This window comes from Toxorhynchites rutilus, chromosome 1 (assembly GCF_029784135.1).
Source record: "Toxorhynchites rutilus septentrionalis strain SRP chromosome 1, ASM2978413v1, whole genome shotgun sequence".
NCBI classification, from domain to species: domain Eukaryota; kingdom Metazoa; phylum Arthropoda; class Insecta; order Diptera; family Culicidae; genus Toxorhynchites; species Toxorhynchites rutilus.
Genome location: NC_073744.1, coordinates 102,067,230 through 102,093,245, shown reverse-complemented (window position 1 = coordinate 102,093,245; position 26,016 = coordinate 102,067,230). Strand labels below are relative to the sequence as shown.

At 44.0% G+C, this 26,016-nt stretch overlaps 1 protein-coding gene across 4 annotated transcripts in view; it reads left to right on the top strand.

Moving 5' to 3' along the window:
- LOC129765374 (calpain-D) overlaps positions 1 to 7,265 on the top strand; it is a 430,542-nt gene extending 423,277 nt beyond the window's left edge. For 2 of the 4 annotated variants that reach the window (XM_055765698.1, XM_055765636.1), the window contains one exon: positions 6,941 to 7,265. In XM_055765698.1, the coding sequence (XP_055621673.1) occupies positions 6,941 to 7,114 (174 nt within the window). In that variant the 3' untranslated portion in view covers positions 7,115 to 7,265. The remainder of the gene's footprint in view (positions 1 to 6,940) is intronic. The other 2 variants (XM_055765653.1, XM_055765679.1) reach the window with 2 other exon arrangements.
- The last annotated feature ends 18,751 nt before the right edge of the window (positions 7,266 to 26,016 follow it).

The following is a 26,016-nucleotide window of genomic DNA, read 5'->3' as shown; positions in this document are numbered from 1 at the left end:
TTTTAGCTCTTCTGAAGATGTGTTTTTGGAAGATATCTTCCTCTTGGTTTTCCTTGGGGCCTCAGATATTGTCATTGAAACATCGGAATGATATTCTGATTCGGTGGTCGAGGTATCAGATTCGGACATAGTAGTGTCAACTGTGGATGGAGTGCTTTCGCGACTTGTTTCCGGACTTGTTTCAGCTGAAACGCAACTACATTTGCATTTGTTGCAGCTAGCAGTCGGTTTTTGGAGGTTATTTAATCTGTCTTGTAGGACACTTGAATAGGAAGGTCCATTATTTTTAACGTTGTATAGATCCTTGGCTTGTTTATATGAGATGCCTTGATCTATTCTGATTTTGGTTATGTCGTTTTCTTTTTGCCATATTGGACACTTCCTGTATGAAGAGGAGTGGTTTCCTTGGCAATTAATGCAGTGGGCGACATCGTTACACGTTTTGTTTTCTGTGCCATGTTCCTTGCCGCAATTTCGACCGAGTGGATTCTCGCGTTGGCATCGTTTCGACGTATGTCCAAAGCGGAAGCACTTGAAACATTGCATCGGACTTGGGTAAAAATTCCTAGTCCCGATGCGGAGGAATCCGAATAAAATCACTTCTGGGATCACTGTCCCACGAATGGTCAAAATTAGAGTAGCTGTAGGGATAACTACATCTTTTTCCTTCCTAGTGATCCGTTTAACTTCGATCACGTTTTGGTCGGCAAGTTCGGTAAGAAGTACGTGTTCTTTCATATCGATCACTTCACGACATGTGACAACGCATTTGCGTTGATTTAATGTTGGATGGTATATCACCTCAACAGGTGTCTTATCGATCAGTTCATTTATTAAGAGGAGCTTACCGATAGTGTCCTCGTCTCTGGCTGTTAAGATGTATTGCGTTCTCTTCTTATCGTCCTTTGATGGTCGGGCGTTGTTTTTGTTAAAATCTTTCACGGTATTGGTGATGGTTTTACTCACGATAAATGGGTTGGATGGTAGTTCTTTATCTCCGGTAGCACGTAACAGTAAAATTTGTAAATTACCGTTCAGAGGGTCAGCCCATACTGGAGCGGTACGTTGAGTTGGCTTCCCTTGGTAGAGGTTTGTAGCCTGGCCTCCCGGAGGCCCGGAGCTACTAGACGCCATTATGTTGCCTGGCTACTCCCTGGGTATAGCCGGCAGAATGATTTTGGTTACCACGAACAAACAAACACTATTCGGATATATCTCCGAAAAACGATCAACACACCGAATGGAGAAAAGGAAATAATCCAAATGTAACTCACTGTAGATCGCGAAAAATTCTGGGAAAAATGCACTTAAAAATTTTCAGATGTATACACACTCGGTTTAATCACTTCACCGTATGAAATTTGTTTACATATATTAACACTATGTATGTATCTAAGATGCACTATAGAGGGGAGCGTCAGTGACGCCGCAAAAGCGCGCGCTTTTCTGGTTAGCCGGTAAGCGCCCGCTCTTAACGGTCGAAACGAGCTGTTGCTTTCTCCTGTTCGCCTTTTGCTCCCACGCTGAAATATTTTAAATAAATCTCCTTCGGATCGCCAAAATCGCCAAGGGGTGACTACCCAGTCTGCTATCCAGGAATCCAAAACGCCGAGCTGCTGAAAAAAAAACGACCTTCTCGGTCGGAGGTTAAAATCAGTATGATGAATGTATTATCGCTCCCTTTTAACGCTCATTCGTTCGTCTCGTTGGACTCGCCCCTCTGGCTGAGTCTGCCGATTTGTCTCTATCCTGTGAGTGTGTACCGCTAGAGTATAAAACACGCGGACCCCAAAAAAATATCTTATTTTCTTTCAAACCGTAAACCCGTGTGGTTGTACGGCATCGGCATCGTGGACGTAACAAAGGAGGACAAGTTAAGGGAAAGGCAAAGTCTCACTCGAACCGTGCAAGTCTCCAGTTCCCTGTTGGTCGCATTCACTGATTGCTCGGCAAGGGTAACTAGGCCGAACGGATTGGTGCCGGAGCACCAGTATACCTAACAGCGATTATAGAGTTTCGGCCGTCGGAGCGCTCGAGTTGGCTTGCAAAGCTGCTCACGACAATCAGAAAACCCGCATCAAGAACAGAGCAGCTTCGGTTCGGCGCTCATCAAGGCAACAATTAGTTTCAGTGAGTGGCAAAGTGTTTCTCCGGCACGTCGCATCAAATGTAATTTACTGAACAACATGTCACAAGCTGGATGGGAAGAAATTTTCCAACTGTGAAAGCTGTGGCGAGTGGCAAACGCAATAGCTAAACAGGAAGGTTTAACCGAACAAGATGGGAATATCGAGTGATAACAAAAACACAACACCAAAGGTTCTTTTCAGAACCATCAACATATTCATGAAGAGTAAACAGTAAACTAATCCATTTTTAAGGTAGATAGGTAGGTATTCACGTAGGAGAAGAAAATAAAACAATATATTTAAAATATATATTTAACAAAAGCTGTCCCCTTTGTATAGTCCTACGTCACTCCGGTTATGTCCCCGACATTACCCACCCGTCTTTTTTTTTCCAGTCAATGTGTCTTGTGAGGTCATATGCCATGTTTATAGATTCAGAAAAATTCGACCCAATGGTGATGGAAATTTTGATTGGCAAGTGATCACTACCGTTGGGGTCCTGGATTACATTCCACTTGCAATCTAACGATAGTGAATTCGAGCAAAGCGAGAGGTCAAGAGCACTTGGGTTAGCAGGAGGTTTAGGTACACGTGTTGTTTCCCCAGTGTTCAAAAGTGTCATATTGAAGCTATTACAAAGATCATATATCAACAGTGAACGATTGTCGTCGTACTGTTCCCCCCAGGCAGTTCCGTGAGAATTGAAGTCTCCCAAGATCAATCGTGGCTCAGGAAGGAGTGAGCACATGTCAACAAGTTGCTTGCGGCTAACCGCAGCTCTCGGAGGCCAATACAAGCTGACAATACAGAGGTCTTTTCCTCTGATGTTTGCATGACAAGCAACAGCTTCAATCCCTCCAATAGGTGGAAGGTCAAAAAATGAGTGGCACTTATTGATCCCCAATAGCACCCCTCCGTATCTGTCATCACGGTCCAAGCGTATAATATTAAAATCGTGGAAAGAGAGATCATCTCGCGAAGAAAGCCAAGTTTCGGACAGAGCAAAAACATCACAATTGTAGTTATGAATTAAAATTTTGAATGTATCCAATTTAGGGATAAGACTACGACAATTCCACTGTAAAACAGTGATATCTCCGACCTCTCTATTTGAATTAGACATCAAGAGAGATAATCATTGCAAGGAGGGGCCATGTTTGCATCAATTGTTGCAAAATTGTCTTTAATACTGGAAGCATTGATATGACAATGGTTCTGATGGAGTCGGAAACATTAAAGCATGTGAAGATTTGAGCCACAAGGTCAGTCAACTTTATAAATCCCGATTGGGAAGTTGAACTGGACGGTAAAATAGGGACAGTTGGGGTTTTTGATGTCCCTTCGAGTGCTGGGTCGTTCGAAGGTGAATTATTCCCACGGAAGCCAGGAGGAACCTGATTTTGCTTGTCCGCTGCACTCGATTTTTTAGGCATGCTAACAGAGGGTATAACCGGAGGGGCTTGTCCTTGAACTTTGGGAGTGGTCACATTTTTGCGCCGGGGATTCCCTTGGAAGATGTACGGTGTGCCCTCGTTAGCTGTATCCGCTTCCATTTCGTCAACTGGCAGTGAAGCGAAGACATTGTTTGCGGTTAAAGGTTGTTGCTGTTGGGCCAATGGAGAAGCGCCCTTCAAAATTTCCGCAAAAGTGCGCTTCGAGCGTTCCTTTAAAGAGCGCTTCTGCTTCTACCAGCGACTCTTGTAAATTTCACAAGCCGAGAGCACGTGCGGATTTCCTCCGCAATATGGACACTTTTGCTCAATCGCACTGCAGGATTTGTCCACATGTTGCTCTCCGCAAGTGGCACAGCGCTCCTTGTTGGCGCAGTAAGCTGCTGTGTGACCAACTGACTTGCATTTCAGGCAAGTCATGGGCTTTGGCACGAAGAGTCGCAGCGGTAGCCTCAATTTGTCCACCATAACGTAGTCAGGGAGGGCGGAGCCAGCAAAAGTGACTCTAAACGAGTCGGACGGCGTAAATTTCGATTCTTTCCCTTCCTGGGAGACTTTGCCGAGTTGTCGGCATTCTAAGATTTTAACCTTAATCAAAGGCAGCTTTTTAAATCTGCCATCTCCTTCCATAATTGATTTGCACGTCAGACCCGTTTCGGTTATCACCCCCGAGATTTCTACGTCATGGAAAGGCACGTAGACACGATATTCCAGGGTAAACTTCTGGTCGACGACAATACCGTTTGCGTCTTTCCGATCAGCCACGACAACACGCAGTTTGGTCGGTCTAACCTTCGTAATTTCTGTCACGGAGGAGTATCTTGCCAGATCTTTCATGATCTGAATAACATTAAGTGCTTTTCCGTTTGGCTTAGGCCTGAAGAAAACAACCCACGGACCAGTTCCAGGTGCATCTTCAGGATAGACCTTGACACGTGGAGAGAAGACAAAAGGAGGAGAAGGAGATGACGAGGATTGAAGGGGATCGGGGACAACAGGATGGGGAGGCGAAATCTGAGCTGGGGTAGGAGCGAGGGGGGTTGGAGAGGAGATATTTGCAGGTTTTTTAGAGGGGGGCTTGCTAGAGTTAGCAGACTCGTCCCCGGACGAAACATCCTCTGATGTAGGAACGCGTTTAAGTGTCTTCGCTGTTCCTTTATTTGTTTTTTCAACCAGAGGGGAGTCATCATCAGAGATCTCCATATCTGGAGATCCTCCCCCTTCTTCTGCCATTCCGTAATTGGTACCTAAATCTAATATTTTGTTTTAATAATAATAATAATTAAAAAAAAATTAAAAAAATTAAAAAAAAAATCTTATATCTTATTTATTTCTATTCACCACAATGCACCCAGTGCTGATGAACTGGCAACCGCTGCTTGCTTCTCAATCGGAGCGCTTGAGCGCTCGGCACTATCACACACCACTAAGAAGTGATGCTCTCCTTCACACTGCTGTAAGTGAACAGCGAATCGCGCTGGTATTGTGTGCGTGCAACTGAGCACCGATGTCCGACTTCGATTGCGATGGCGACAAATCGGCGAAAACTGAAAGCCGGCTGGCCTTGCCAGGCTTTGATGATTCTGCTTTTCTCACTAATTCCGAGTTCACACTGCGTTTTACGATATCTCGAACAGTTCGAAAACGCGCGAAAAAAGCACACCCGGGCGATAAAAAAAAAAATAACAGCCAACGGTAACCGAAAACAATGCTTTAACGGAGACGCTCACAGCACATGACCGGTTACTCGAAGCTTATGCCGAAGGATTTTTATTGTTTTTATTTACCATCAAAAACGTTAGGAAACTGGATGACGATGCGAGTATTGAAATTGCTGTCGTAGCAATTGTACTGGTCGGGCTGTAAATTAAAAATGCTTGAAATCAACATTATTAAACTGCAATATTTTGCCAAATATTTTTAATTTTATGAATCAATTTCATAGTTCCTTCATCTAAAGCCAGCGCTACATGATGCTACGAACACCCTCGAAAGCTGGACGCTCGATGATTCGACGCATCGTGTAACAAGTTTTAGATGAACTTGTAAACGAACCAATCTGTCAAAGATAGATTCGGACAAATTGTGTAGCGGTGTATCGAATGCCATCGAGTGTCGAATCAACGAATGACAAAAATCATATGACTCGTGCCACTCGCGTTGGAAGGTAATCCACAACGAACGGATTACCTTCCAACGCGAATATTCGACGCTCGACATTAGCGGCTCATAGTTCGTCCATCGACAACACGATGCGTCTAACCATCGAGCGTCCAACATTCGGGGGTGTTCTCAGCATCGTGTGGCGCCGGCTTTATTAACGAAAGAAAAAATTGACGAAGAGAGAATCGATCAAGTCACTTACACCCTTTTCCTTCTGAGCCCCTCATCTATAATTTTGTTATTCTGGTGAATTAAGATAATCGTCAATAAATGACGTAGTTCCTCCAATATTGTCGGTACATGTAGTGCTACACACCGCACCGATCCGATGGGATTATTGTATAAGGGAAACATTGCTCGATAAGACAATCGAAAAATTAAGCACTTTAAAAAACAACAACAATTGACTTGAAGCATGTCGCTTCGATGGAATTGCGACTTAATGTTTTTTTTTGTTGAGCACCACTCAACGTTTTGTGTTTTCTGATATCGACCAAGGGCCTGATTCTCGAATACACTTCACGGTGGAAACGAAATAAACGGCACGTCATTGAACTACGTTTTACGAGTTAGGCGGCGGTGACACTGGATGCAGAGAAGTGATCGTACGAATTGTATGCAATAGTGAAAGTAAACAACCACATTGAGTTGTATTGGTGTGGTTACATTGCTTCCCCCATTGCTTCGTTCGAATTCGTCTGTTTCTATCGAACAAAATTGTTTGTTTCTATTCGTACAATCAAATTTTCGTGCGTACTCCTATCCAAAGTAACCTTAGCCTTAGTGAAGTGTCGAAGATAATAATGAGTTTTCAGGCAGAATGAGCACTTTTCAAATAAAAAATCATTAATGAAAATTAACTTCTCGTATCAAAGTGGTATTCAATGTGAGTGGAAAATTGTTTTCTTCATGTGATATAATAATCTCATACAAAAATTTCATCTGAAGATAATTTGATATTATAATGATAAGTTTAGTGGGAAACTAATCTCGTATCCAGTTGTCGACACCGTACCGTTGTCATCGCAAATACGTTTCAATTCCGTTTCCACCGTGAAGTGTATTCGTAGTGTATTCGAGAATCAGGCCCCAAATTTAAAATTGTATCATTCATACCTATTGGAGAATACTGTTAAAAAAAAAAGCATTTTAAATATTATGTAGTTGTATCTGAGTTAATTCCATTTCTTTTCGCAGGTAATAATAGTGTTGACACAACTAGAGGGCAGTGGCGGTTTCAGTATCGCTCACAGATTAACGCATAGATTGGCGAATTCGGGCGGACTTCACGATTGGGGACCTCCATCGGCGACCCATTGTCCACCTATTGATAACGTATTCGATCTACATTCTCCACGTATGATAACATGAATGATCTCAACGATCTACACGTAGTTATAATTTGGAATAGGATAAACTCTCGATGTTTTGTATAACTTTCTAATAAATATTTTATATTCGTGAATAAGAGCACGTGGCATGAACAAATATAGATTCAGTTGAAAATAAAAATAATTAAAATGAAGGAAACGCATAGTAGTTGATGAATAACTGTCCTGAAATATTCCTTCTCTCTCTATAAAAACCAGGGGTGGGTTACATCTGTGATGCAACTTCCGAAAGACATGGTTGTCGAACCACTTCACTCACCCGTCAAAGTGATATAAACGCTCAAAAGAGGCTGTCACAATTGACTCAAACACGATAAATTTCTCTTCTGCTTCTTTTTGCCGTTTCATCATATTCGATTCATTTGACGCAAGAAATTCTTTCTCCTGGCGTCCTTGTCTTCCAGATATCCCAAAAACTGAGTTCCAAACTGACTGTTTAGGATCGTCACAACTGTAGAATCCAGTTCCAATTAGGTCAACTGATCGCAATCCAATATCGATTCTTTCGATCAAATTCCACACTAATTCCTAGAACACTACCAACTGTTATCTTAAAACTATAAATAAATATTCAGTCTTTATCAATAGTTCAATCTATCCAGACGTGTTTTCTTCAACCTGCTACCGAAAAGATTGTGAACGATCCGTGGTCCGTCGATGATCAAGTGATCGTTGAAGTGAGTCGCTGCCAATCCTGTAGGGTCCGCCAAGCCATATCCTGGCACTCTTGAGCCGTTGCCTAAACATAAATTTGGTGCCGTGACCAGGATAGCGGCATTTACGTGAGTGAAAAAGTCGCCGACTGTTTCTATTATTCCGCCCCAAAACAACGAGTTCCCGTTCGACACGCCATTTTGGACGCCACGCTCGGAACAAAGAACTTCATTGTGTCCTTTTGAGTGAAACAATTTGAACATCATCGCCATCCTGCCTATTGACCTGAATAGGAACAAAGGCCTCCTATTGTGGACTGGAGTAACTCCAACCGCCATCATTACCACATCGATCTGAATCATTGAATACCTGCAATTATTCCCGTTCTGGTTCCTGATTTATAAAAATTCAAGGCCCGATTAAATCAGGCAGAAGGTAATTGTAGGTTCAATTGCCCTTCTTTGTATTTCGGGTGCTTTTAGATTTTCTCGTTTTGCATGTGCATGCTGATCGATCGCTACGGTGGAAGTGAATATCCGCCTTCTTCAATCTGCTCCTACGTCGAGTGGCGAATGTTTTCCTGCTAGTTGCCGACGATACTCAACCACGCCGTGGTTCTACGTAATCCTGAGTTGGACACTGCCAGTTCCAAATTTCGACGACAACCAGTTGTGAATCCTGAAATTTCTGTGCATGCTGAAATCAGGTAGTGGATATGTGTAGACGACATCCTATCTACCAGTGGAATTATTCTGTGAGCTGTGGTGCCAAATCTTGCGTTGGTTGCTGTGTTGCTGAGTACTATAACTATACAAGGCAAATTCCTTGCCTTTGTCAGGTGAGAAGCTCTCCAAGTGTATTATTTTCCTACGCCGGTGCTTCCTGGTCTATTGTTTGCCAGATTTTCGCTGCCATACCAGACGTCGGACCACCAGCATCATGGCTGATGCTCAGAGGAATCAAGTTTTAATATCCCGTCGCGCTATCCTACTCGCCTTGCTGGACTGTGCGGAGCGTTTCATGACGGAATACCAGGAGGAACGGGACATGCTCGAGGTGGAAGTAAGGCTGGAGAACTTGGACGTGATCTGGAAGGGGTTGGAGGATGCGCAATCCGGATTAGAGGAGATGGAGGAAGACAATGAAGATATGGTGAACAATTTGTCTTATCGTTCTAATTTTGAATCGCTGCTCTTTAAAATAAAAGTTTTTCTTCGCTCTAAACTTCCCACTCCTACTGTTATGCACGCAAACAATCCTCAAACTACTACTACTGGGGCTCCTTCCACTCTAAAGGGTCTGGTTAGCTTTCCACGACACTTTCCTAGCACTAATACACAACAATGCGGATGTGGCGGACATCCAAAAATTTCACTATTTACGGGCTGCTGTCGAAGGTGAAGCAGCCCAACTTTTTGAATCGATAGGCATCAGCACAGCCAATTATCGTTTGGCTTGGGATGCTCTGGTAAGTCGTTATGCGAACGAATACCTCCTCAAAAAGCGCCACTAATAATAAGGCTTGCATTATTGGACTGTCCAAAGATGAAGCGAGAATCTGCGTCCGCTCTGCATGCCATAGTCGACGACTTCGAAAGGCATGTGAAAATTCTCGGACAGTTGGGTGAAGCTGTTGATGCGTGGAGCACCATCCTGGAACATATATTATGTACGCGACTTCACTACGATACACTGAATGTTTGGGAGGATTATGCGTCTACTTTGAATTCCGTTACCTACAAACATCTCGTCGAATTTCTTCAGCGTCGTATGCGGGTCCTCGAATCGATCTCGGTGAATCAACACTATCAGTCAGCGTCTATGCAGACTAATGTTTCGTATCCCAGAAAGCCGTTCCCAACGAAAGTTTCTTCCCATGCTGTTGTAGAAAGTTCGTCGATGAAATGTAACGCCTGCAATCAACGTCATCCGTTAGTAAAGTGCAATAAATTCGAGAAGTTGCCGATATCAGAGAAGCTGAATCTTCTTAACTCCAAACGACTTTGTCTCAACTGTTTCAGCAGAGATCATTTCGCCCGGAATTGTGTTTCAAAATATAACTGCAAGGTTTGCCAGAAACGTCACCATTCATTAATTCATGCTGCGTATACTGAGAGTGCCATCCGTTCCAACGTCGATTCGTCATCGTCAAGTTCACCTAGGTCCACCGTGCAAACTAATACGACCACTTCCGAAGAAACATCGCTGTTATCAGCCTCCACTTTAACCAAATCAGAGAAGCGTGTATGCTGTGTGCCGATGCAAAGTTGCAATCGGAACGTTTTCATGTTGACTGTTGTTCTCAAAGTCATCGATTGCTATGGTCAAGAGCATCTCGCGAGAGCTCTGCTCGATTGTGCATCCCAGCCGAATATACACCCTTATCATAGTTTTCGAACGAATAGGATACGTACGCAAATCCCATCCTTGTTTTCGTACGAGCCATTCGTCGTCATTTCAATTTACAGTCGTACTAGATCAAGTTATTGGTGTACTACATTATCGACATTGTTGACAATCAGGAGGTGTTTACGTATCGAACGTGTTTAATTTATGATACAAAGTTATCTGAACGTTGGAGTTTATTATTGCGGTTTTGACGTAGGACTACGTCTTTCATTTCTATACCGGGGTGTAAAATCAAAGTTTCGAAAACGAAAGCGTTACGCCGGAGACCGAGATTTTGAGCGTTAATAGCTCCTAAACAACTGAACGAAATGGTATGATAAACAATTCATTCGAAAGATAAAATGTCTACGCGTTATATACTTGTTACTTTTTGATCCAAAAATTTGTTTCAATAGTCTTAAAATTGCTTTCAAAACAGGCTATTGAAATCACCAATCGGTATATAAGCGAGCGGCGCTCGGAAATCCACTCAGTTCTAATTGAACAGCGATTGGAGCATGTTGTCGCTGTTGCGGTGAAGCTCTTTATTTATCATGAAAGCGCGGATGAACGGTGTCACCAAGAGCCTGTTTGTGCACCCTATGCCAGAAGGGAATCTATCAGGAGGAGAGTGATGCCACAAACGGTTCCCTGGGAAGACATCGCTACACACACATACACGCGCGGCTATTAACAGGTGGTTATCGAGTTGGCATTAACCACTGGTGGGCTTCCAGTATCGAGGAAAATGTGGAAATATCTAATCGTTACTGAGAATAATCTGCCAGTTCCTCTGGGAATTTTCCAAATATATTCATGTGAAAGAGTTTAATTGAATGTTTTCTATCCATGTTACACTGTGACCAAATATGTTTCAATCAAGTGCTATTAACAGGTGGTTATCGAGTTGGCATTAACCAATGGTGGGCTTCCAGTATCGAGGAAAATGTGGAAATATCTAATCGTTACTGAAAATAATCTGCCAGTTCCTTTGGGAATTTTCAAAATATATTCATGTGAAAGAGTTTAATTGAATGTTTTCTATCCATGTAACACTGTGACCAAATACATTTGGTTTTGTGGTTTTTCAATCAATCGCAATTAACAGGATAGCTTCAGAAGATTATTCTTCCCCATCAGTAGGATATTTCCGTATCCAATATTGTATGCGCCCGCAATCGATTATTGCTCAGTCGCCGAAAGTTCCGAGCTCAGAGAGTTCATTCCCCTCTAGTTTGCCTTCCAAATTGCCATCGTAAACCACACCTTCTCTCGGTTCAATCACACACAAAAAGCATACTTTTTATACTTTTTTAATACTTAAGCGATATTCTGGTGGTGAGACACATTCATTTTTCGTGAGGACATCGACAAGACAACATCGTTGCCTAACGTGCTGGAGGAGGTGGACGGCGAAGGATCGACACATACACGCGCAGAACTCTTTCCGTTAGGATGCCATTCAGCATCGAGAAAGTTCCGGAAAGATCTAATCATTGCTGGAAAATAATCTGCCAGTTCCTTTGGGAATTTTCAAAATATATTCATGTGAAAGAGTTTAATTGAATGTTTTCTATCCATGTAACACTGTGACCAAATATGTTTCAATCAAGTGCTATTAACAGGTGGTTATCGAGTTGGCATTAACCACTGGTGGGCTTCCAGTATCGAGGAAAATGTGGAAATATCTAATCGTTACTTAAAATAATCTGCCAGTTCCTTTGGGAATTTTCAAAATATATTCATGTGAAAGAGTTTAATTGAATGTTTTCTATCCATGTTACACTGTGACCAAATATGTTTCAATCAAGTGCTATTAACAGGTGGTTATCGAGTTGGCATTAACCACTGGTGGGCTTCCAGTATCGAGGAAAATGTGGAAATATCTAATCGTTACTGAAAATAATCTGCCAGTTCCTTTGGGAATTGTCAAAATATATTCATGTGAAAGAGTTTAATTGAATGTTTTCTATCCCCTGTTTTCTATAACACTGTGACCAAATACATTTGGTTTTGTGGTTTTTCAATCAATCGCAATTAACAGGATAGCTTCAGAAGATTATTCTTCCCCATCAGTAGGATATTTCCGTATCCAATATTGTATGCGCCCGCAATCGATTATTGCTCAGTCGCCGAAAGTTCCTAGCTCAGAGAGTTCCTTCCCCTCTAGTTTGCCTTCCAAATTGCCATCGTAAACCACACCTTCTCTCGATTCAATCACACACAAAAAGCATACTTAAGCGATATTCTGGTGGTGAGACACATTCATTTTTCGTGAGGACATCGACAAGACAACATCGTTGCCTAACGTGCTGGAGGAGGTGGACGGCGAAGGATCGACACATACACGCGCAGAACTCTTTCCATTAGGATGCCATTCAGCATCGAGAAAGTTCCGGAAAGATCTAATCATTGCTGGAAAATAATCTGCCAGTTCCTTTGGGAATTTTCAAAATATATTCATGTGAAAGAGTTTAATTGAATGTTTTCTATCCATGTTACACTGTGACCAAATATGTTTCAATCAAGTGCTATTAACAGATGGTTATCGAGTTGGCATTAACCACTGGTGGGCTTCCAGTATCGAGGAAAATGTGGAAATAACTAATCGTTACAATCAAGTGCTATTAACAGGTGGTTATCGAGTTGGCATTAACCACTGGTGGGCTTCCAGTATCGAGGAAAATGTGGAAATAACTAATCGTTACTGAAAATAATCTGCCAGTTCCTCTGGGAATTTTCAAAATATATTCATGTGAAAGAGTTTAATTGAATGTTTTCTATCCATGTTACACTGTGACCAAATATGTTTCAATCAAGTGCTATTAACAGATGGTTATCGAGTTGGCATTAACCACTGGTGGGCTTCCAGTATCGAGGAAAATGTGGAAATAACTAATCGTTACAATCAAGTGCTATTAACAGGTGGTTATCGAGTTGGCATTAACCACTGGTGGGCTTCCAGTATCGAGGAAAATGTGGAAATATCTAATCGTTACTGAAAATAATCTGCCAGTTCCTTTGGGAATTTTCAAAATATATTCATGTGAAAGAGTTTAATTGAATGTTTTCTATCCATGTTACACTGTGACCAAATATGTTTCAATCAAGTGCTATTAACAGGTGGTTATCGAGTTGGCATTAACCAATGGTGGGCTTCCAGTATCGAGGAAAATGTGGAAATATCTAATCGTTACTGAAAATAATCTGCCAGTTCCTTTGGGAATTTTCAAAATATATTCATGTGAAAGAGTTTAATTGAATGTTTTCTATCCATGTAACACTGTGACCAAATACATTTGGTTTTGTGGTTGTTCAATCAATCGCAATCAACAGGATAGCTTCTGAAGATTATTCTTCCCCATCAGTAGGATATTTCCGTATCCAATATTGGATGCATAAAACCTTGTGCCTCCAACGTAACGCTCTCGTTTTCGAAGTTCTCCAAATATTCATTCATTCAGAATGAATTCAGATTCAACTTCATACAAATGATCTCTATATCAACGAGAGTCCTACGTCACCCTTGCGGTTATACCATAGATATAACCCACTTCCCGTTTTTATTTGTGCGGCTCAATAAAAACAAGATATAAAGCTGGTGAGATTTTTTAAAACATGTCCGGACGATTTGTACTCTGAATAACATGATTGTTCGAAATTGTTGAACACAGATAATCATCCGCTAGAGGAACAAGATCCAGCTATTCTAATTGCGGTTTGTCGGCTATCATACTATCGGACATGCAATGCGTGTGTGTTCGCCCTATTCGCTATACGACTAGTCGGTATTTGGCATTGACAAAATCCCTGCTATGCAACCGCCGTCCGGTAGCAGTAGATTACCTTATTGTGTAAAAATTTGCAGCCAGGTTCCGTCGCAATTACGAGTTCAGCCACCGGAACCAACATGTTACTGTGAAAAACTACATAAGTGCAGGTGAACAACGACACCAAGATAAAGGAAACGAGGAAGAGCCAGAATGGGTGTCGGCAGGACCTACCTTTCGCCTGGACACACTCGAACTTTGTGGATTCGATGAAGATGCCTCAATCAACGCCTCGCCAATCGATCCGTCGACATGCTAGCACAAAATCAAGTCAACAATAAAATAATTGCTCAGCAACAATTTTTAATCATTCGCTATCCAACTCTTGACGAGTAAAGTTCAGTGTCGGTATTGTGCGTTGCCACTTTTGCTATTGTGCTATTGGTACGAGTGAATCGTGTACGAGTGAAGGTCATTGCTGTCCGCTTTCGACCTGACCTTTTGTGAAGTGGAACGAAGGAACAAAGGAAGCAGCGCTCTTGCAGCGAGCCGGATTGCGGCTGTTGAACTGATTCGGCATAACGGGATCGCCATCGCGTGACTGTCGCAAACGGGATTCATCATCACGTGGCTGCGTAAGCTATTCTTGCGCTATTGTGTTGTCTCCGTAGCGCGTAGCCTCTGTCTCTCCCTGATTAGGGCAGTAGAGCGCATTATTGGAACAACTTATATATTAAGGTACACATATTTATTATTAATATTATTATTCAATTCATTTGTTCATTGTTTGACTTATCTCACTTCTTAACTAGGCGAACCTAGCCAGAATTTTCACCTGCCCCCGGGCTTCTGAATGCCAAAGGGGGACTAGGCTCTGCGGAATGCACGTATCTGCATGCTCGTGCTGTTTTAGTCCTGACCGAGGAATTGTCGGACAATCGCGCAGGTGCTAAGGATGACCGACTTTTGGATGCCGGCCAATTCCTTCTCGATGTTCAACACCTTTAGCGCTTCCAGAAGTGTCTTCGGGATAATTCCAGTTCCAGAGAGAACGACTGGAACAATTCTTGGGACCTCCCTTAGCCCCCACAGTTCCTTGAGCTCCACGGCCAATGGTCGGTACTTGCAGATTTTGCGACCGTGGGTCTCCTCCAGATTCTGGTTCAGTGGAATAGCGACATCGATGATGGTGACTTTGCGGTCGCTCTTGTCGTAAACCATTATATCTGGGCGGTTGTGGTGGATCGAGAGGTCGGTCAGAACAGTGCGATCCCAGTACAGCTTGAAACGGTCATTTTCCAGGACAGGTGCAGGCAGGTACCGGTAGTTTGGTACGTTATCTTCCAGTAGAGCACATTGGAGCGCCAGTTGTCGATGAACAATACGGGCCACGTTGTTGTGGCGCTCGGTGTAGGCTGCGTAGGCCAAAACGGGACAGCCTCCCATAATGTGCTCTATGTTTTCACCTGGTTGATGGCACATCCGGCAAATGTCATCAACGTCTTGATGCCAGACGTACCGCCTGCAGTTTCTCGTCGGCATTATCCTGTCCTGGATGGCTATCATGTCGGCTTCTACTACTGAAGAGAGTTCACCACGCGTTAGCCACAGATTAGATGCGGCCTTGTCGACGTGTGGCCGGTCCAGTTGATGGGGGTGGGCACCATGCACTGCCTTCTGCTTCCAAGCTGCAATCTTCTCCTCCACTGTCTGCAGATTGCAGTTGAGTTGGTACTCCGCTTGCGCCAAGTGCAGAGCGCTGTATCCTCTGTCGGCGGCGCAGACAGCCCGGTATAGCGCGTTTTGGTTGGCGCGTTCTGCGAAGTACTCGCGCAGTTGTCGTACCTGGGCAACACACAGTGCAGATATGTCGACTATTCCAAGTCCCCCTTCTTTGCGTGGCAGTGAAACTCTCTCCAGTGCCGATTGAGGATGGTGCATTCCGGCCTCTTTAAATGCTTTCCTCATCCTCCTCTCAAGGTCCTCTAGGTCAGTTTTGCTCCATTTGACTACACCAAAACTGAAGGTCAGCAGGGGAACCGCGAATGTGTTGATCGCGCGTACCTTGTTCCCCGCGTTGAGGAAAGTCCTCAGGACACAGTTCACTCGACTCAAGAACTTGTCTCGCAGCTCCGTCTTGATGTCGGAGTGGCGAATCCCGGTGAGCTGTCGGAATCCAAGATATTTATAGGATTCGCCACGAACCATGTCTCTTATAAACTCGCCGTCATAGACCTCGTAGCCTCCGGATTCGGTAAGTTGTCCTTTCAGCAGGTGGACACAGCGACACTTGTCGAGGCCGAACTCCATACAGATGTCCCTGCTTATGTCTTCGACAACCCGGATAGCTACACCTAGACGCTGACGTGAATCAGCGTAGACCTTGAGATCGTCCATGTAAAAGGTATGGGTCACTTCTTCGTGGGCGCCGTCGCCATACCTTATTTTATAGCCATGACCGTTTCTATTGAGCGTCCTACTGAGGGGGTTCAGTGCCAGACAAAACCAAAGCGGGCTGAAAGAGTCGCCTTGGAATATCCCCCTCTTTATCTGCAGCGTTCTAGACTGCAACACATTTTCCCCATCACTAAGGTGCAGAGACGTGCTCCACTGCCTCATCGCATGCTGCAGGAACCTAACGACGACGGGATCAATTTTGTAGAGCTCCAATACCCGGACGAGAAACGAGTGAGGTATGGAGTCATAAGCCTTCCTGTAATCGATATAGGCCATGCTTAGGTTCCGCTGGTTATAAACCGCCTGGCCGACTATGGCTGCGTCGATGATGGCCTGGTCTTTGCAGCCATGCGTATTTTTTCTGCATCCTTTCTGCTCTTCTGCGATGATATGGTGTTGTTCGCAGTGGGCAGAAACTTTGGCGGTTATGATGCTGCTTAATATCTTGTACAGACTCGATAGGCACGTTATCGGCCTGTACTTTGATGGGTTCAATGTGTTGCTGTCTTTCGGGAGGAGGAATGTGACGCCACGGGTGGCGAATTCAGGGAGGTTGTGTGGGTCACGTAGCACCTTGTTGAAGCACTCAGCTATCTTTTGATGTGCGACGGTCAGCTTCTTGTGCCAGAAGTTCTGAACACCATCGGGGCCCGGTGCTGCCCAGTTCTTCAGGTACCGCGAGGCTTCGCGGACATCGTTCTCTTCGACGATGATAGCTGGCATCTCTCCAATTTCACCACAACTCTCCTCCTCCCGTCTTAACCACATTTGCCCGTCGCGATGTTGTACTGGGGTCTCCCAAATACCAGCCCAGAAGTTCGTCACATCGCTAATATCTGGCAAACCTTCGCGGTAGTCGGGCTTCTCGTCGCTAATGTGGTCGTAGAACGCTTTTTCGTTATCTCTGAACATCCGATTTTGTTCCTGGCGCTTTGCAGAGTCAGAGTAACGTTTCAGCCGTTTAGTTAGGACGCTCAATTGCTGTACCAGTGTGTCGAGTTTTTCCGTCAGCTGGTGAGCTCCCAGCTGGCGAAGTTCAGTAGGCCGCACGATCACAGCAACTTGGCGACATAATTTCGCCGATCTGCTGCCTCTTTTGTACGCCATCAGTCTTCCAATTGCGGCGCGCTTATTTAGGATCCGTTGCTCCAATCTCCTTCGCCATGGAGACTCACGCCTTTCACGGAGATGTTGGAGCAGTCCGCCTCTTGGCCTAATACGGTATCCTAAACTTTTGGCGGTCGCCACAGCAGCACAGTAAACTTTCAGTTGCAGCTCCTCCATGTTCTCAGCATCAACCAAGTGCAGCGGAAGAACGTGCTCGTTCATGAGCTTTACTGCACTTGTCAGCCTGCGGGAATGCTGCAACTTCGGGATCCTGGGGCGCGACAATGGGTCTGTGTCGCGGAACTGTGAGATCGCCTCGTCGTAGTGGAAGACCAGATCGCGTAGTAGTTGTTGATCTGGCTGTGGGTCTTCCGGCTCAGGGGGTTGTAGTACTGTGGCCTCCACTGGTGCTGATTCGCGTGCCCCACTCGCGAATGAATTGCTCAGCCGTACTGAACTTCGTCTCGACACATCGCTTGCTCTGTTGTTCCTGGAGCTTATTTCTCTCTGCACCTGCTGCTTGATCTCGTCGATTTGCGTTTGGGAGAGCATGTTGTTGCGTACTATCGCTCTACGCCTCGCGTTCATCGCGTTCTGATTAAGCCTCCCGACGAACTCTGGATACGCTTCCTCGAACATTGTTAGTATTCGAGGGCGACCGCTCATGTCCGTCTCCAAAGCAGTGCAGATGTAATAGGCGCGGATCACGAATTCATTCATTTCGTGTGTCCACATGATCCGGCGCCTAGTGGTACCCACAAGTGTGGACGACTGTCGTCTGGCAGTCGCAACACGTCTCGTAGGCGCAGCGTTTCTTGGGTGATGTCGATGGCTGCTGTTTCCGTGTGGCGGTAGCTCTTCGGGTTGAACCCGGCTGGTGGCCCGCTCTTGCACATCACCCTCCAGCCGCTGGCCGCTCGCTCTTACGCCCGTTCCAGGACCAGCTCCAGTTCGGGGACCCTCCTCGGGTGATCGCATTCTAATTACTCTTCGTGAACGTAGCTCCATTTTCTGGGTGTATCTCCTTTGCCCGGGAGACAGCGGGTTGGCAAGGCCTCCATGACCCGGGAGGCCTTCCCCGGGAGAGATATAGCGCTCTGACTCGCTCGCACCCCCTCACTTAGCCACTTTCGACACCCGTTCTCGGAGCCAAGACCAGGTGTGTGTTTCCAGTTCACGCCCGATCTAAAAATGTCGTCATATGATCTTCGTGGAGGCGTGAGATAGGAACATTTGAGACCAACAGGCAGGCTCCTACCCTATGTTGATCCCCATTTGAGAACCTTTTGTTATTATTTGTCATATTGTCAGGCCTATGATATTATTATCATAATTTTTTTTGACGTAGGACTACGTCTAACCGGAAGATATAGGGGGTGAAATGGAAATCTAGGCACTGAACAAGTAGGAAAAAATGCAAGATTTGGAACGCTTATTACTCGAGCATTTCTCAATAGATCGCAAAGGTTTTTGCATCAATTGATAGGAAATATATCTACGCATCTATCATAACGAATAACATTTCATTTTTCTTGAGATAAATAATTGAATAATTGTGAAATATCAAGCATTATCAAAATGCACTATGTGCCCATTTTTGATTGGTCCATTTTGTGCTCCTCAAATCGTACCGACCAAAACGGGCAGCCAGAGCAGCAGCGAAACAGAATGAAGCACGATTGGAAAGGAAAAAGAAAAAAAAGAACGAAACATTGGTCGCAGTCTCACACATGCGTAATTCTCGAGCCAGCCAGTCAGCTTAAAAATCCCCGCTCCGCTGGGGATTCTTATTCTTGTTAGGAAATAAGTTAGATATCACAAACCAAACACACCCACGCACACACTTAGACACACACTCACAACAAAATACACAGATTTTGATTTTTTGTAAAAAAAAGGCTCTTTTCCGACATACGAATTCAAATTTTGCGTGGATGGCACACAAGTCAATTAACATCTTTTAATTACCATATAATTCACTTTCAGCTTCCTGGGCTAGACATCATTTCTCATTTTATTTTCTTTCAGCGTGTTTGATATAATTATTTCTTATTTCTACTACCAGGTGACCAAATATGCCTCCCATTACTAACGTACTTCTCTTCCAGCATATGTTATACAATTATTACACTATATACAGTCAGCTTAAAAATCCCCGCTCCGCTGCCGTAACGATCATTCTCATTCAAACCGTACACCACATCGGTTCGCATCACAACACATCAACAAACCAACCCAACTCTGGACATGGTAAAGGAGGAAAAGTGAAGGGAAAGGCAAAATCCCGCTCGAACCGTGTTGATCTGGAGTTCCCCGCAAGGGTAGCTAGGCCGAGCGCGTTAGTACCAGTGTACCAGTCCACCTAGTCGGCGTTATATAGTTTCGGCCGCCGAAGTGATCGAGTTAGCTGGCAAAGCTGCTCGCGACGATAAGAAAACCCGCATTCGGAACAGAACACATTCGGTTCGGTGGACATCAAGACAACAGGCAGTTGCAGCGAGTGGCGAGTGGCAAACGCAATCGCAAAACGGCATCAGGTAGCAGAAGAAAAAAGTTTGTTCTTTATACAAACTGCTTTGGTGGCAAATCCAGAACAAGGCGGCATCGAGGGCGTTCGAAATGGTTTTTTTTTCAAAACCACGAGTACAAAGTTTTCTAAATTGGAACCATTCCATAAAACAAGGCGCTTTTCAGGGCCATTAAACCTTCCAAAAAAGAGTTTAGGAAATACAGTTCAATGCTTTTTAAAACATTATCCGAAATAATAATAAAACATAAATTGATTTTTTCTTAATTTGTTTGCCAGGATCTGATGAGTATGTGAATTTGGCAGTTGTTCTGAGCTTATTGATAGTTGGGGACTTACCTGATTATTCAATTTTCACCAATTCTTAAATTGTTTCCAGATTGAAAGTACAGTAATTTACAATTAGTTCGACATTTAGCTAATTGGACGGACTTGTAATGCGACTTATTTAGTTGGACATTTGTGAACATAGAGATCCAAATTATGACCCCACATTGAAAGTCGACACTGTCCACTGTCATCGCAAATGTTCCATTACAGGTTAAAATCGCCTCCAATGCGACACTGAGTGGCGCTTCGGCACGTCGCATTGAATGTATTTTACTGTACAAAATGTCACAAAGCTGGATGGGAAGAAATTTTCCAACTGTGAAAGCTGTGGCGAGTGGCAACAAATCGCTAAACAGGAAGGTTTAGCCGAACAAGATGGGGATATCGAGTGATAACAAAACAATAAACTCTTTAGATTGAAGATAATTTTGTGATCCTGAAAGGACCTTTTTTAGCCTGCATGTGAATCCAACGAGCGAACAAATCGTAATGAATGTATTTTTTTGCAATCGCTCCCTTTTAACGCTCATTCGTTCGTCTCGTTGGACTCGCCCCTCTGGCTGAGTCTGCCGATTTGTCTCTATCCTGTGAGTGTGTACCGCTAGAGTATAAAACACGCGGACCCCAAAAAAATATCTTATTTTCTTTCAAACCGTAAACCCGTGTGGTTGTACGGCATCGGCATCGTGGACGTAACAAAGGAGGACAAGTTAAGGAAAGGCAAAGTCTCACTCGAACCGTGCAGGTCTCCAGTTCCCTATTGGTCGCATTCACTGATTGCTCCGCAAGGGTAACTAGGCCGAACGGATTGGTGCCGGAGCACCAGTATACCTAACAGCGATTATAGAGTTTTGGCCGTCGGAGTGCTCGAGTTGGCTTGCAAAGCTGCTCACGACAATCAGAAAACCCGCATCAAGAACAGAGCAGCTTCGGTTCGGCGCTCATCAAGGCAACAATTAGTTTCAGTGAGTGGCAAAGTGTTTCTCCGGCACGTCGCATTAAATGTAATTTACTGAACAATATGTCACAAGCTGGATGGGAATAAATTTTCCAACTGTGAAAGCTGTGGCGAGTGGCAAACGCAATAGCTAAACAGGAAGGTTTAACCGAAGAAGATGGGAATATCAAGTGATAACAAAAACACAACACCAAAGGTTTTTTTCAGAACCATCAACATATTCATAAAGAGTAAACAGTAAACTAATCAATTTTTCAGGTAGATAGTCAGGTATTCACGTAGGAGAAGAAAATAAAACAATATATTTAAAATATATATTTTACAAAAGCTGTCCCCTTTGTATAGTCCTACGTCACTCCGGTTATGTCCCCGACATTACCCACCCGACTTTTTTGCTATTTTTTTTAAGATTATTGTTAAAATCAATAATAATTTAGAAATAAGACAGAAATTTTTGTAAAATGGAGAATAGTGGAGGATCTCCAGAGATGGAGATCTCCGATAATGAATCTCATACAAGATCTGGGAAAAAACATAAACGAGTCCCTCATAAGGAAGATAATTCTTCTGGGGACGAATCCGCTCATCCTACCAAGCCCCCTTCTAAGAAAATTGCAAGCCTCCCTTCTCAACTCACTGTTACTTCCACTCCCCCTCTCCCATCATCGATTTCACTTCCCCCTTCTGATGCTTCCGATCCAACCCAATCCTCGTCCTCATCCTCATCCTCATCCTCGTCCTCGTCCTCGTCCTCGTCTTCCCCCTCTGTTGTCTCCGCTCCACGTGTCAGAGTTTATCCAGACGATGCACCTGGAACTGGCCCTTGGGTTGTTTTCTCCGGCCAAAACCGAAAGGAAAAAACCTTAACGTGATTCAGATCATGAAAGATCTGGCCAGATACACTTCTGTACCTGAAATTCGCAGGGTTAGACCGAACAAATTGCGAGTTGTCGTGAATGAACGGAAACACGCAAACGAGATTGTTGCTGATCAACATTTCACTCTCGAATATCGAACATTTATACCCTCCCATAACGTAGAAATTGAGGGGGTGATAACTGAAACGGGTCTGACGAGCGAACAAATAAAAGCAGAAGGAAAAGGCAAGTTCAAGAAGCTCCCCTCAATGGAAGTGAAAATCTTGGACTGTCGCCAACTCGGGAAACTTTCCCATGGTGGGGACCAAACTAAATTTACGCCGTCCGACTCGTTTCGAGTCACCTTTGCTGGTGCCGCCCTCCCTGACTACGTTATGGTGGACAAATTGAGACTACCTGTGCGACTCTTCGTGCCAAAGCCCATGACTTGCAACAAATGCAAGTCAGTTGGTCACACTTCGGATTATTGTGCCAACAAGGAGCGCTGTGCCACTTGCGGAGAGCAACATGAGGGGAAATCCTGCAGTGCGACTGAGCATAAATGTCCATATTGCGGGGGATCCCCACACGAGCTCTCAGTTTGTGAAAATTACAAGAGTCGCTGGGAGAAACAGAAGCGCTCTTTGAAGGAACGCTCGAAACGCACTTTTGCGGATATTTTAAAGGGCGCTTCTCCACTGGCCCAACAACAACAACCAATCAACACACAAAATGTCTTCGCCACGTTGCCCGTTGACGAAATAGAAGCGGACACAGCTAACGGGGGCACACCGTTCATTTTCCAAGGGAATCCCCGGCGCAAAAATGTGACCACTCCCAAAGTTCAAGGACAAGCCCCTCCGGTGATACCCCCTGTTAGCATGCCTAAAAAATCGAGTGCAGCGGACAAGCAAAATCAGGTTCCTCCTGGTTTCCGTGGGAATAATTCACCTTCGAATGGCCCAGCACTCGAGGGGACATATCTCTCTTGATGTCTAATTCAAATAGAGAGGTCGGAGATATCACTGTTTTACAGTGGAATTGTCGTAGTCTTATCCCTAAATTGGATACATTCAAAATTTTAATTCATAACTACAATTGTGATGTTTTTGCTCTGTCCGAAACTTGGCTTTCTTCGCGAGATGATATCTCTTTCCACGATTTTAATATTATACGCTTGGACCGTGATGATAGATACGGAGGGGTGCTTTTGGGGATCAATAAGTGCCACTCATTTTTTTAGAATTGACCTTCCACCTATTGGAGGGATCGAAGCTGTTGCTTGTCATGCAAACATCAAAGGCAAAGACCTCTGTATTGTCAGCTTGTATTGGCCTCCGAGAGCTGCGGTTAGCCGCAAACAACTTGATGACATGTGCTCACTCCTTCCTGAGCCACGATTGATCTTGGGAGACTTCAACTCTCACGGAACTGCCTGGGGGGAACAGTACGACGACAATCGTTCATCGTTGATATATGACCTTTGTAACAGCTTCAATATGGCCGTTTTGAACACTGGGGAAACAACACGTGTACCTAAACCTCCTGCTAACCCAAGTGCTCTTGACCTCTCGCTTTGCTCGAATTCACTATCGTTAGATTGTAAGTGGAATGTAATTCAGAACCCCAACGGTAGTGATCACTTGCCAATCAAAATTTCCATCACCATTGGGTCGAATTCTTCTGAATCTATAAACATGGCATATGACCTCACAAGACACATTGACTGGAACAAATATGCGGACGCGATTGCTCTAGCCATCAATTCCAAATATGGTTTACCTCCATTGGAGGAGTATAACTTCCTTTCTCGTTTGATCTATGACAGCGCGGTTCGCGCTCAAACGAAACCCATCCCAGGTTCCACCATTTCCCGAAGGCCTCCCAATCTATGGTGGGATAGCCAATGTTCCAAGCTTTATGTAGAAAAATCGAATGCATTTAAAGCTTTTCGGAAACGTGGAACCCCTGAAAATTTTCAAACGTATTTAGCCCTTGAAGATCAATTTAAAAACTTAATCAAAGGGAAAAAACGTGCTTATTGGCGAAATTTCGTGGGAGGTTTGTCACGAGAAACGTCAATGAAAAAATTATGGAAAGTGGCTCGAAACATGAGAAATCGCTCTTCAACGAATGAAAGCGAAGAATATTCACATCGATGGATTTTTAATTTTGCACGGAAGGTTTGTCCTGATTCCGCTCCTGTGCAAAAAATTGTTCGAGATATACCACAAGGTAGGTGCGATCTTGATTCCGAGTTTTCGATGGTAGAATTCTCTCTTGCTCTGCTCTCATGTAACAATTCTGCTCCGGGATCGGATAGAATTAAGTTCAACTTGCTGAAAAACCTCCCTGATGTGGCGAAACATCGCTTGTTGAATTTATTCAATCGGTTTCTGGAGAATATTATTGTTCCAGATGATTGGAGACAAGTACGAGTTATAGCTATTCAAAAACCCGGAAAACCCGCGTCCGACTTCAATTCGTACCGCCCAATAGCAATGCTGTCTTGTATACGGAAATTGTTGGAGAAAATTATCTTGTTTCGCCTTGATCGATGGGTTGAAACGAATGGCCTACTCTCAGATACACAATATGGGTTCCGCAGGGGCAAGGGGACGAATGATTGTCTTGCGTTGTTTTCTTCAGAAATTCAAATGGCTTACGCCGAAAAAAAACAAATGGCTTCAGTATTCTTGGACATAAAGGGGGCCTTCGATTTTGTTTCAATAGAGGTTTTGTCGGACAAATTACACTCTCGGGGTCTGCCGCCTCTATTGAATAATATGTTATATAACTTGCTTTGTGAGAAACATTTGAACTTTTCTCACGGAGATTCGGCAGTAAGTCGGGTCTCTTACATGGGCCTCCCCCAGGGCTCATGTTTAAGCCCACTTTTGTACAACTTTTATGTAAGCGACATCGACAATTGCCTTACACAAAATTGCAGCCTAAGACAACTTGCAGATGATGGAGTGGTGTCTGTCGTAGGACCAAACGAATCCGACCTGCAAGGACCCTTACAAGATACTTTGAACAATTTTTCAACCTGGGCCATTGGGCTAGGGATCGAATTCTCCACGGAGAAAACAGAGATGGTGGTTTTTTCTAGGAAGCATAGACCAGCAAAACCAAAGCTTCAACTTTTGGGTAAACCGATCACTCATGCTATGTCATTCAAGTATCTTGGGGTCTGGTTCGACTCCAAATGTACTTGGGGGGCCCATATTAGGTATCTGAGTAAAAAATGCCAACAAAGAATAAACTTTCTCCGTACAATTACCGGCACCTGGTGGGGAGCCCACCCAGAGGATCTTATAATGTTGTATCGAACAACTATTCTCTCAGTGATGGAGTATGGCAGTTTCTGTTTTCAATCAGCTGCCAAAATACACCTCATTAAACTCGAGCGAATTCAGTATCTTTGTCTCCGTATCGCGTTGGGATGTATGCCCTCAACGCATACCATGAGTCTCGAGGTTTTGGCAGGCCTACTCCCACTAAAAGATTGCTTCAATTTATTATCTCTTCGGTTCTTCATCCGGTGTAAGGTCATGAACCCATTGGTGATCGGAAATTTTGAGCAGCTGATCGAGCTAAATTTTCATTCTAGATTCATGAGTTCATATCATGAATTCATCTCCATGCAGGTTGATCCTTCTTCGTATATTCCCAACCGTGTTTGTTTCCCTGACTACATCAATTCCTCTGTGCATTTTGATCTGTCCATGAAGCAAGATATCCATGGATATTCAGATTACCAACGATCGAGGATCGCTCCAACGATCTTCGATGAAAAGTATGGGGGTATCAATTGTGATAATATGTACTTTA